This window comes from Trifolium pratense, linkage group LG1 (genome assembly GCF_020283565.1).
Source record: "Trifolium pratense cultivar HEN17-A07 linkage group LG1, ARS_RC_1.1, whole genome shotgun sequence".
In the NCBI taxonomy this organism is placed as follows: Eukaryota; Viridiplantae; Streptophyta; class Magnoliopsida; order Fabales; family Fabaceae; genus Trifolium; species Trifolium pratense.
In genome coordinates, this window is record NC_060059.1 from 27091263 (window position 1) to 27104588 (window position 13326).

The window sequence follows — 13326 nt, forward strand, 5'->3', positions numbered from 1 at the left end:
AGTCCAATATAAGTAGAGTACATCTTAAGAGAAAAAAAGTTATATAGAAAAATTGGTTTATACACTACAACATTTTAGGCCTACCGCAACGCCTCAATTTTGGGATGTAAAAAAACCGTTCTGTTAGAGCGCCAAAGGCAACACTTCTTGTAAATTGTTGCGGTAGTATATATATTTTCGTCAATTATATGCAGCTGCGCTAAACCGATCTCGTAGATACCACGGAGAACGGTTTTCTCTCCGTCTTCTGTAGCAACCGTTAAAAACCGTTCTGTATTAGTTTATAATTTTTTTTCAACAATAATAATAATAATAATAATATGTAAATAATATCATCATATATAACGTCAAAGACATATAGAAAATAAACACGCGTTCGTTCCCAAATTTCAGAAAACACGAAACGTGATTCAGTCCCAAAGTTCAGAAATCAAGCGTGATTCAACCGTTCCATGATTCAGAAAACGCGATTCATCTATTCTTCTTCTGCTTCTGCTCATAATCGATTCATTCCATTCCGTTCTGTTGCCTCTTCCGACGTAGAACCCTATCTTTTCGGTTCTGTTAATTCTTCTCACAAGCTCAAAAATCGATTTTCTCCCTAAACCCATGAACCCTTATCCATTCAGTTGTTTACCTGAGAAAGATGAAAAAACATAATTCATTCAAAGAAAGCGACGAACCCTAGCCTCACTCTAAAAACGCGATTCATTCTCTACTTTTCAGATTTGATTTATATAATTGTATATGTTTTGATTTATTTATTTATTTATTTATTTATTATATTCCTGATTATGTGAGAAAAAGCGATTTGATGAAATAGATGTTGGACAGTAGAGGAGTAGCTGAGTATCTTCCGGATGAGGAATTTGGAAAACCTTCTAGCCTTCCTACCCTGGTAATAACTTTGAAATTGTATTTTTCATATTCTTTTGTAATTTTAATCAATTTTCAGTTTTTATTACTGAATACTTCTAAATGTATGGTGCTTCAATTTATTGTTCATTATTAAAGGTTAAGTGCAACTAGGCATTGGCATTGTTTCTTATCTCTGTTTGTTTACCTTTTTATTTTAAGTCTTTTATGTATTTTATTTGGTTATCCCAATCTTAGTTTCCCTTATAGAACCAAGTTCACATTAGGCCTTGAGATTATCCCATGATTTTATTTGGTAATCACTTATATTTTATTATTTGTTATGTAACAAGTTCTTAAGATATTGAGCAAGCCTTATTTAGAAGTGCAGGTTATGGAGGAATTATGTTTGTGAGAATATATAATAGAGGAAAAAGAACCTTAAGTGCACTTAGGATTGGTTTTTTCTTCATCGGGATTGCTTCAAATGACATATCCATGTCCATAAGCTTAAGTAGGCAAAAGTCATTGGCTTTAAGAGCTCAATATATAAATAAGAAGCAACTGAGATTAGGCACTGCTCTCGCATTTATTCGCAAGCAAGATCATCACACTCTAATTGGAAGCTAAAAATGAAACTATTTGGGTAGCTTTATCATTCTGTAATATTTTGATAGTCATAATTTTTATTAATATTTGGTATGTTCTAAGATCTTGCTGTTTAGTTGAGGACTACAAAATAAGCTTGTGGTCTAGGCTACTATTGTAGATTTGTAGTAATTTTAGTTCAAATTTAAGGAAGAGAAGAGGCATTATGCTAAAAATTTAAGCAATTTGTCAGTATGTATGTAGTATTTGTAGATCTCTGTAAAACAATAACATTAGTATATATAGATCTATGTATGTAGAATTAATGTACATTTTTCAATTGTACATGTTAACTTTTATACGAGGACACTGCAAATAATTGCTTCCCTGTTTTATTCTTGTAGTCAATTCTCTGAAAAAAAATTATTGTTTTAACTTCATCTCTTGATATAGTTGTTTAGTACCAAAGGAAAAGAAAAAGCAAGAGAGAGAAGATGATGGTATGGTTAATTAATTTGGTTAATGTAATATATTATTTTTCTACCTGATCACAGCCTCTTCATGCATATTATAAGTTCTATATTATTAGAATTCATTTCACACACTATTAATGAATAAACTATTTTTTTTAGTGAAACTTAATGGTACATGGTTGTAATGCCTACATATTTACAAATGAAAATAGCCAATTATTTATACCATATTTTCTGTGTCTCTACCCTACTATATGACAGATTCAGATGAGCCGAAAGGAAAGGAAAAGCGGCAGAAGGGAGGATTAGGAAAAGGTTTTCATGCTCCACTTCAGTTATCCGATGCCCTTGCGAAGTTCCTTGGAGAAAGCGCAACATCTGATGTCATTAAAAGAAAGTGGGATTATATAAAAGGAAACAACCTTCAGGTTTGTTATTTGTCCTCCAGCCATATATATGGCTTAATTAAAGCCTTGATTGTTTTTGTACATTAGTGGTAATTTCCATGCTTAAAGCTTGAAAAATCATATGGTTGACTTTATATTTAAAATTTATTCAAAATTTATTCATTTTGATTGTTTACTGCAGTTCCCAGTGTTATTTCATTATGTACACTATTCAACATAATCACATTTGACTCTAAATATATTATTTTGGTGAAAAATTTAGTTGACTTTAGTGTTCTTCACTTATCTATTTTGAATTTAACTCCATAATCTTATTGTGCTAGGTTAGCCATATGTTGGGGCTGCTGGAATCATTGTTCCAATCATAGTGTACGCAAACTTGATTATGTCCGTGCAAGACATACCAAGACAGTTTAGGAATTTATTGGAGTATTGGGAAGATGAAAAAACTCAAGTAAGCTATAGTTACTATTGCTTACATACTTGTTGTCACAAATTTGGAATGTTACAAAAAAAAAATTGTTTCACTGAATATAGGAAGTAAGTCATCAAAATGCTCAAAATATAGCTCAACTAAAATATAGACACCGTACAGGGAATAAAGCCTTTGCTGTTATAAGAGAAAAAATGGTATTCTTTTTTAAATTCTTCTAAATGAACGTTAAACATTCTGCCACTTAATTAATATTTTCTCTTACTCTTAAACCGAGTAAGTAGTGAAGATAAAGAGCCTCCAACTCAAGCTCAAGTTTTCATTGCTACTCGACAAAGTAGGAAAGGAAAGGAGTTGGATAAAGAAACAAACAGTGCAATTGTAAGTAAATGTTGTGTGTTTTGTTATTGTGCAAGTACTTAAGTTAACTACATAGTTATAGCTAGGGTGCAACTAAGTAATTAAATATAAACAACAATACTTAACAGATCATATGACCTAGTTTAGTAAGAAGAAAAAGTTGACTTAACTTTACACACACACACATGCGATCGAGTACAATGCTTTTAGTTATAAATATTTGCAAAATTCCTTAGCTTGAAGTGATAATGTTAATTGATATACAATTAAACACTAGTTCAAAAAATCTTTTAAACTGTTATCTTCAAAATTAGAAAGCAATACAATGTTTTGGAATCTTTGTCTCTCGATATTGTTATTTGAAATGTTGTATGTAATGAAAAGCACCAAAGCTATGCTCATTTTGCTATACTTGCTTAGCCTTTTATGATTGCATTTTGAACCATAAACAATCCTAACTACTACTATATTATGTATGCTAGATAAAGCTTCAAGACATGATTGAAAACAATGGGCAGCCTTCTTCAGAAGCCTTTCAAAGTATAGTTGGCAAAGAAAAACCTGGGAGAATGCGTTGCCACGGAAGAACCACAACCCTCACGCTCTTGAAAAGAAATGAAGAAATTAAAAAACTTAAAAGAGAGCATGCTGATGAGGTTGCCCAAGTTAGGACAGTGGTTTGATTAGTTTGATTGTGAATGATTGACAATATTAGGACAACATTACGTTGATCGATGTTATTATTTTGATATATATGAATGATAATCATTTTAGTTTAATTTGTATGTCTTTTATTATTGGATTATATTGAAATTATTGTTCTTTAAATTGAAAATATTACTTCATTAAAATAAAATGTTAGTTTTTGCAACGTGCGAAAGCGTTCTTGTAGCTAAGAAACCGTTGGGGTGTTAGAAAAACAAGAACACTTTTTGATTTGGCAACGGCGAGAAAGCGTTGCTGTATCCAAACAACCAGAACGGTTAACGATTTGGCAACGTAGAGAAAGCGTTGCTGTATCAGAAAAACAAGAACGGTTTTTGATTTGGACACGGCGACAAAGCGTTGCTGTATCAAAACAATCCAGAACGGTTTTACGAAGAACAACGGTTGAAAACCGTTGTGGTAGATGAAAGAAAACCGTTCTCTATATTAGACCATTGGCAACGGTTTTAGTTGAGAACTGAGAGAAACCGTTGTGGTTGGGAACTTTAAAAACCGTTCTGTTAGGGACTCTAAGAAAACGGTTGGCTTGAAGGGGTTGCCGTTGGGGAAAAAAACCGTTTCGAAAGGCTAAGAGAACCCCTCAGTGTAGAACGCAGGAAAACCGTTCTCGTAGCCTATGGCAACGGTTTTTTAACATTACAAAACACTTTTTTGGCGTTCTTGTAGAATGAAAATGTTGTAGTGATATGAGCTTAGCTCAGTTGATATGGGATATCGTATTTTATATGTAGGGGTCGCGGCTTAAATCATGGACAACCCATTTATCCATCTGAAATTTCTAGTCATTAGGCTCTACACCAAAAAAAAAAGTTGATATGATAAATGTAATAAGTTGTGAAGTAATAAGAAGAGATATAACTTTACAGCTTTTACATTTATTTATTATTAAGATATATATGTCTCTGTGAGCTTATTATAGTTGGTATGAATATCACACTATAAGTGTAGGAGTCGGAGTGAAACTTTGAACATTCTACTTATTTACCTTTAGGCTATTTGAAATAATGAGGTGTTACGTATATTGAGAAATTGGAATGTCCAAACATGTAAGGTAACCTTCCAAAGACATTTACGCATTGTTTGGTTGAAGGGATAGAGGAAGGAAAGAAACACAGAGGAGCGAAAGACAATAGAAAGTAGTACTTTCTGCTGTTTGGTTTCACCAAAACAGTATAGAGGAAAGAAAATTTTGGTGGGTCCCACCCCAAAATCTAATCCCCTCCCACGGACGGACGGAAAGTTCACAAGAGTGGCTAAAATATGATAAAAATATCGTTTTACCCTCTTTATTTCCTTTTTGCAAAAGTTTCTCTCTCCTCATTTGTATGTTAGAATACTATACTTTGTTGGTTTTGGCTAATATGAGCAAGTACATCACGTCTTTCATGGTGCACAAGTTTATGATAACATTATAACGAATACGAATTTTACAAAATCCACAGTTGGATTGATAGTGTATATCATATACATCATTCATGTCAAATTTTAAAGAAATTGAAAATTATATGATATGTCGTTGAAATCCATCAAAATTAACGGTATTTAATAAAACGTAAATATCATTAATTTTGATGGGTCTCAACGACATATCGTATGATTTTCAATTTCTTTAAAATTTGACATGGATGATTTATATGATATAAACTATCAATCCAACAGTGAATTTTGTAAAATTTGTATTCGTTATAATGATATCATAAACTTGTGCACCATGAAAGATATGATGCCCTTGTGCATGTTAGAATTGGCCTACTTTGTTAATTATAATTAATTTATTATAGTAATAATTACATATGTTATTTAAAAAAATTATAGCATTATTTTTGCTCAAGGTTATTTATGTCATTTACTAAATGGTTACATCATTCTTTCCTTTCACTTTCCTTCCACTTTCATTTAAACCAAACAACTTCAAAATCATTTCACTTTCTACCCACTTTCTTTCCTTCAACATTTTTTCCTTCTGTTTTCTTTCCTTACACTTTCTTTCGTCATCCAAACAAAGCATTAAAGTAAGCTAGATGTTCAAATATCACCGATATAAAGAATATCATCTGTGATATATTTTTAAAAAAAAAAAAAAACCTAGGTAGAATATAAATAATGTAAAGCAAGACTTACCAAAAAGCAAACCAAGAAAATCCCTCCAACTGTTGAATATAAAATGGTACTCTTGTCGTCTCTCTTTTTTTTTGTTACAGCGTATCGTCTTATTTTAAATGATCTAATTTGATTAGACATATATTATTTATATATTTTATTTTAAGTGACAAATATCGACAACCTTGATTTTAACTGAATTTTTCTCCTAATAAATGAAAACAAATATTGACATATAATATGTTATATTTATTTCGCCGAATAATTTTAAAATATCAACTTGTATAATTTTTATTCATATATAATTAAAAATATTAATGGTCAAAATTATGCATTGACATATGTAAAACAATCAACTGAAATATGAGACGGACTGACGGAGGGAGTATGTCGATGGAATCGGACTTTCCGACACAGTAGCTATGTGATATTGCTGCTGGTACTCTCAACCGTCCAATTTTGATCAATGGCCGAGATTAATTAAACAGTGTTACTATGTAATTTGAACAATCCGATCTCAAATCAACACCCGTGATTACTATGCAAAATTGTGTATTGCTGCTACAAGCCTACAACAGCAAAATTTAGATCCATACGTCGATAGGGTTTGCTAAAAGTGGGACAAAAAATTGAAACTGAAAAAGCCAAAGGGTTTCATTCATTCACAATAAGTTGGAAATGAAATGATATTAGCTTAAGTAAATACAACAAAGGAGTTGACAGATGAAATGGGTTTTGAAAAGATTGATCTGCGTCTCCTCTATGCACACCCTTTCATTTTACAGCCAAACAAAAATTAGATTCTCCTTGTCTCTTATACTCATTCATCTAATTCCTATGAAACCACATTTCAAATGCTGACAGAAACTTTTACAAAAATTAAAAAAAACCTAACATGACAAGACATTAAAAAACCAAATAAACCACAGTGTAATGAGATGACTTAATTAATGAACACTACTATTAACTTCAAGTAACATACAAAAAAAAAATATTGAATTTTATGCCCCATCCATCCAACAGTGTTGATGTCTATATCGATCCATGTCCTTCTTTCTTGTCCATTTTCCATGAACTTTCTTGTTGTCTTCTTCAATCATCAATCATAGTAATTCAAAATAACTTCAATTATATATTAAGAATCTCTCTAGAAAACTTTTTACCAAGCTTAGCTAGGGATCAGGATTCTCTGCTGCGACGTTTTATCTTTGGTGCAATCTCGACTGTCTATTAGTGTACCACTCACATTCAAATACATTTAAATATTATTTGTACGGTGCAGATTTACACTGGACCATATCCGGTGAGATTACACCGGAGAGAATCCTCTCTCCTAAGCTAGGTAGCTAGACTTAGTAGTCATGAGAGTGATGATACATTGTTGGATCACATCCATGACCACCTTGACGATTCATGGCATCCCTATGATGATGACTATTGTGTCCACTATCATCATCACCACCCATTTGACTAGCACCAAGATTGAGATACACCAATCTAGAATCCAAATTCAGGTTACCAATGGTGCTGCTATTGTTATTGTTGTTGTTACCACTGCTGCTGCTACTATGATCTTCACTCATTGGAGGATAAATTTGTGCTGCTGATGAAGAAGCATTATTGTTGTTATTATTAGCATTGTTTTCCTCACGCGAAAGAACAAGAGCGGCGGATTGAACAAGTTCCAAGCACAATCTTAACTTGTTTGGTTCAATGTGAGTTAATCCAGGAACAGCACCTTTGAATAGAAAATCAGAGGTTAGGGTTCTGAGTATATCCAAAGGTGTTACACCATCAACGGTTCTAATTGTCGGGTCTGCATGGTGGTCAAGCAAAACCGCTACCATTTCCGGTGAAACCATTTCCGCGGCTACATGAAGCGGTGTTTTTCCGGCAGGACCAGCCGGGTAGTTAACATCAGCAGCACCGAGTTCGAGCAAGGCTTTAACCACTTCTCTACTGCAATTCTCAACTGCATAGTGTAATGCCAATGCTTCATCGAGGTTTAGGCCTTCTCCCATGACCATGAGTTTGACAAGTTCAACATCAGAGGAATCAAGGGCACGCCTCATTCGGCGGATTTTCTGATCTTCGAGGTCACCGAGGTCATGGTGGTGGTGGTGATGATGATGGTGGAGTGGCATTAAGGAGCGGCGTGCTAAGGAGGATTTGAGACGAAGCTCTTCGATTTTGGCGACTACATCGATGGGGAGATGTTTAGCTAGGATTTCAGGTGGGAGACCTGACTTTGCAACAAGGTGGGAACATGTTGTCCAAAGTTGGTGCATTTCTTGCTTTCTTGAAGCTATTAGTACTTTCATCACATCATCTATTGAGGCTTTTTCTACCATGCTCATTAGTTGCTTCTGTGAAGTGTTAAACCAAAATGAATGCGGCAATGAGAGCTAGATAAGAAAATTAACAAAAAAATTTGGACAAACTAAAAATACTCTAATAAATTATAGATGATGAAGGTAAACTAATAAAAGTACTCTAATTTGATTTCACATGTTTGTACCCTCTGGCAAATGTTCAGAAGAGATACATTTTTCTTACTCAATGAAAAAGAGAATAGTTTTTTTTTTTTTTTTTTTTTTTTGAAAACTTGGTATCCGGCCTTAGGACCGACTAATCCAAGGGGACCAATCCCACCGCCCACTTGCGGGGGCCCCATTTAAAGCCAGAGTTTTTTTGCTCTGTATGGAAAAGAGAATAGTACTTTTACTAAAAGTACTATAATGTATTTACAATTACCATAGATGCAAAGTAAAAGATGTTGATTTAGAAGTGATGTAAATAATATTAATTAGAGGGTAGAGTTGAAAAAAACTACTAACTAATATTGTATTGAAAATTAAAAAGATAAATTATTTCGGGACAAATCCTTTTTGTAAAATGGTTGATTATTTTGGCATGGAGAGTAGTTTATTTTATACTCTCCGGTAACAAAAAAAAACATTTTATAATCTTTAAAATATAGTTGAACTCATTTAATTTTCTATAAAATTTTGAAATTGTTCTTTTCGGAAACTTGTTGCAAAAATAAAAGTTTTACTTTAAATTGAAATCATGATCTACATAAATTTAAGGATAATTTATGAAAAATAACAATCAAAGTAAATTTTTTATTGTTTATATTTGAGATCGAAGAAAATATTTTTTTAATAATTATTGAAATTAGTACATAAAAGAAATGGATAATAAGTTTGAGATAAAGTTCTTATCATACAGATATAAAATCATTAGTAGTATCATATTAGTTAATCCATTTCCCAATTTTAAGAAAATCATTAGTGCATATATAGTTATTTTAACAAAGTTTTAACTTTCTTTTTTGGGTGTTAGCCCTCATATTTTTAAAGAAATGGACTCGGATAATTTAGAATTTAACGGGGGGAGGTGAATTAATTCTGCCTAAGAATTTTTTTACAAAGTTTGAACTTTAAATACTAGAGAAATGGTTTAGCTCAAAAAAGAAAAAACACTAGAGAAATGGTAAATATTTCTTTGAGGACTTTTGTGAAATTTTGGTGAAACTAGGTGAATGAAAAAGCCTGAACTTTGTTGGTTAAAATGGCAAAATAAAAAAATAAAAAGGGAGAGAAGAAATGTCGATGGAATGTTTGCTGAAAATTATTAGTACGTTTTGAGTAGCAGACACTGCTCTCTTTTGTTGTTTTAGTTTGTTCTCTTTTGGAATTCAAACCCAAATGAGGAAAGTGATCATCTTTGGGAAAGATTTTGTGTGCTCCTTGTTCTCAAGACAAGATTGGATGGATATCTATCATCTTATTTTAGAAATCTTTGAAATGCATTGTTACACTTACACATCAATTCTAAACATATATATGGTACATGAAATCAATCAAGGGAGTCAAACACCAAATATATATATTAAAAAAAACCAAAAAAAGTTAATAGCTCAATCCCAAGTGAAAATAATAACAAGTTTTTGGTATTAACTCTCTAATTCTCAGGAGTTCAGCGTTAAGTGAAAATGAGACCAAATTTTTTTTTAAAAAAAAGAAGATAACTCAATCTCAAGTGAAAATGAGAACATGTTTTGGTATTAAACCTTTGATTTTTAGGGGAAGAACACTTAATAATCCAGAATTCAAAAATAAGTGAAAATGAGACCAAGTTTAAAAAAAAAAAAATTAAGATAAAATAACACACAAGCTTTGTACCAAAAACAAAACATAAAAGCTAAAGAAAAAGAGTAATGCATTAATGTGTGTTTATCAAAGAGAAATGAAAATAATGGATCTAGAAGTCAACAAGGATTGTAATGTTAAAGCAACTTAATTTAAAGGGAAGAGAGGAGAATGTATAAAAATCTCACTCCCTCCATTAAAACATCCATGAAAAATTATAAATAAATAAAAAAAACATTCATAATATTATAGAATTACCCAAAAGAAGGGGAACAAAACCCCAAAAATAGTAGACTAAAAAATTGATTGAATAAAAAAATATAGAAATGAAAACAAAAATACCCCTTCCCACATTCCAAAAACCACACTCCTTCCCCCTTCCTCCGCTTGCACTAATTGTCCATACATATTCCCAAGACCCAGAAAACATAAGACTGGTCACACAAATCAGAGACACAGACACAGAAGACAGAAGGACACAGAAAGAAAGAGTATGTGTGTGTTCTTTTATTTTATTTTTTTAGTATTAACCCCTACTAGTTTCTTGATAATCTAGAGTTTGGCAGCGGCGAGTGTAAATAAAATCTGACTAAAAATTGTTTTCAACGGAAATCAAATTGAGAATTTAGTTTAGTTTTGTTTTAAGTATATGATAAATATTAAATAAAATAGATAAGAAATAGAAAAATGAAAACAAAATTAAGAAGTACTAATAGTAAACCTGAGTGAGCAATGCAAGCTGTTCAACGCCAAAGTATCTAGCAGCAGCAAGGGTATCAAGGGCAAGATCAACGGCTGAGGAACAATGCGTATGCCAGCAACCTCTCTCACCACAATTAGGCCTAGGTTCATGTTTCTGAGGAACAATAGAAACTTGTCCACTGTACAAAAACTGCAACAGGAGCAGAAACACCTCGTAACCGACAGAGTTAACCGGAATAACACCGGGTCTAACTGTTGGTTGACGAGATGTTCCTCCTCCTGTTGGGTCTAATCCCGATGGTGGGTCTGGCCCACAAAAGAATTTCCTGAAGAAAAGACTCCTTGCTGCTAAGATGCAGCGATGAGCATGAACCAAACGACCTTCAACTTGGAAAGTGACGTCACTAAAAGCTTGGCCATTGATTAGAAGGTTGAGATAGTCAAGAGATAGAGATCTTAGAGTCTCTTCAAGAGACATGTTGCTTAGCTTCTTCTTCTTGTTTTTGTTTCTGTTCCTGTTGATGTTACTGTGTCTCAGTGACTCAACTAGAAAGTGAAGAGAAGAAAGAGAGAGTATTCAGTATATAGTACTCTATTGAAGAATAGTTTAGGTTGGTCCCTAACACTATATGAAAATAACTTGTGAAAAGGTGAGAGAGAAAGAGAAGAGGGATAGGTTGAGTTTTATTTGTTTGATGATGTTACTGTGATTGTTGTTTTTTTTTTTTTATGGGAGAATCTAATAGGGTGTGAATGGAGAAGAGGGTGTGGTTGTGGTAATTGGAAGAGTATTTTTGTATGTAGGAAGCTTATTTATTTGTTAGATTTTTTAGAGAGAGAGAGAGAGTGGAAGTGTGATTTGGATGGCTATGCTGGGCGGCTGATGTTTTTAACAAACACATAATAAACTGTGAAATTTTTGGGACCTGTATTGTCTACAAATCAATTCTGAACTGTAGCAGCCAGGCACTACTCATTGAGAAAATTATACTGCACACCATTTTGATGCAAACATATTTTCCTACAATAAATAGTGACCCAGTTATTATTGGTGCTAAAATCGAAACCAATCAAAATAAAAATTGTAAATTGACAAAAAAAATTGAAAACTGAAAAAACTTGAATTTTTTAGATGTGTTTGAATGTCCTTTTGTGAAAATCGTTGGATTAAATTGGATTTTAGATTGATTTTTTACAATTGATTCAAACGAACAAAACCGCATACATATATTTTAATACTTATTTATCTTTTTATTAGTATGAATATATATAGCATTAAACTATTTCTTTTTCATTTAAAATTTTGTTAATACTATTTGTAGTTTAATTTATTGTATTTTTTACTTTTTGATATGTTTCAAATATAATTGATAATTGTCATTACAAAATATTAATTTTTAATATATTATATATGTTATATATATTTTACGTCAAACTTAATATTTATTTCGTCAAAATACCAAACTATTATTTTATAGTATTTTTTTATAATATTTATATTTAATAAAAAAGTTTACAATTTATAACTTTGATATCCAAAAACCGATTCAAATTAAACAGCATAAAATTGGATTGGATCGATTAGATTGAATTTTTTATTTGTTTGTCATCCAACACCGAACCAAACTGCAAATAAATTTATTTTTGGATCGGATATTTTTTGCCTGAAAACCAATCTAAACTGAACCGCGAGCACCCCTATGATGAGGATTTTACAAATGTACAAAATCGTTACAAGTAATAAAGTAGTAAATAAATCATCTCCACAAATATTATGCCAAAACTAATAGTTTCGCTTAGGAATTTAGAAAATAAAAGTGGTTTACATTCATTTTGTTTGTTTTGAAAGAGCTTATCAATTAAAAGTGAAGAGCAGTTAAAGTAAAGAACAATAAAATAAAGAATAATTAAAGTAAAAGGGTGTGCGAGTAGATGCACGGGGTGATTAAGTGTTTTGAATCCCTCCCATATTCCTGCTTGGTAATTAGCGTTATACCTGCCTCACTATTTATTATTCAATCCGACGGATTAATTTCTATTAAAATGTTCAGTGCTACCATTCCTTATTTCTATTGAAATTTGAAAAAAGTTTAGTCAACCGCTGGTAGGTTTCCCCTTGTTTGTCACGTTTTTTTATCTTATAACAAGTTGTCACATGTTCTCCTACCTTGTTTGATTAACCTTAATCATGCAAAATTTAACTAAGTGTGATTCTTAATCCTACCCCCAACCGCAGATTGATCAGTGCATTTCTAATGCACTTTCTTCTATCTTATGTTACGTCAATTATATGATTTCTCCACTCATTTCTTTTGTTTTTAATGTGTTTCCTAAGTTTAGAATAGTTTTCCTTTTATTTTGTTTTAATTACTTATTTCATGAATAAATAGCCGTTTGACCTCATCTCACTCTACAGGCCATAATTGGAGATACGAGTATCGGATTGAGGCTTGTGATCATGAGTTGGAAAGTTGAGAAAAAGAGCGACAACTTTCATGTTGGAGCGAAATTCAAATTCTGAATTATTC

General features: G+C 32.2%; 2 protein-coding genes across 5 annotated transcripts; one reads left to right on the forward strand and one right to left on the reverse strand.

The window, feature by feature from the left end:
* The first annotated feature begins 308 nt into the window (after positions 1-308).
* LOC123902272 lies at positions 309-3895 on the forward strand. Of its 4 annotated transcripts, XR_006807528.1 has the most exons (6): positions 309-898; positions 1897-1943; positions 2178-2344; positions 2652-2777; positions 2861-3137; positions 3599-3895. XR_006807528.1 is itself a non-coding variant. In XM_045951954.1 (5 exons), the coding sequence occupies exons 1-5, from the start codon at positions 861-863 to the stop codon at positions 3797-3799; spliced, it is 579 nt and encodes a 192-aa protein (XP_045807910.1). In that variant the 5' UTR covers positions 310-860; the 3' UTR covers positions 3800-3895. The 4 variants fall into 4 exon arrangements, 2 of the variants coding, with proteins under 2 accessions (XP_045807911.1, XP_045807910.1); XM_045951954.1 differs by lacking the exon at positions 2861-3137 and having other exon boundaries at positions 310-898; XM_045951955.1 differs by lacking the exons at positions 2652-2777; positions 2861-3137.
* A 2676-nt stretch (positions 3896-6571) lies between these two features.
* Positions 6572-11623, reverse strand: LOC123902273 (BTB/POZ domain and ankyrin repeat-containing protein NOOT2). The gene is made up of 2 exons (XM_045951956.1): positions 10818-11623; positions 6572-8308 (listed from the first exon to the last, which is right to left on the reverse strand). Exons 1-2 carry the CDS (start codon positions 11274-11276, stop codon positions 7295-7297), a joined length of 1473 nt encoding a protein of 490 aa, XP_045807912.1. The 5' UTR covers positions 11277-11623; the 3' UTR covers positions 6572-7294.
* Between the last annotated feature and the right edge of the window lie 1703 nt (positions 11624-13326).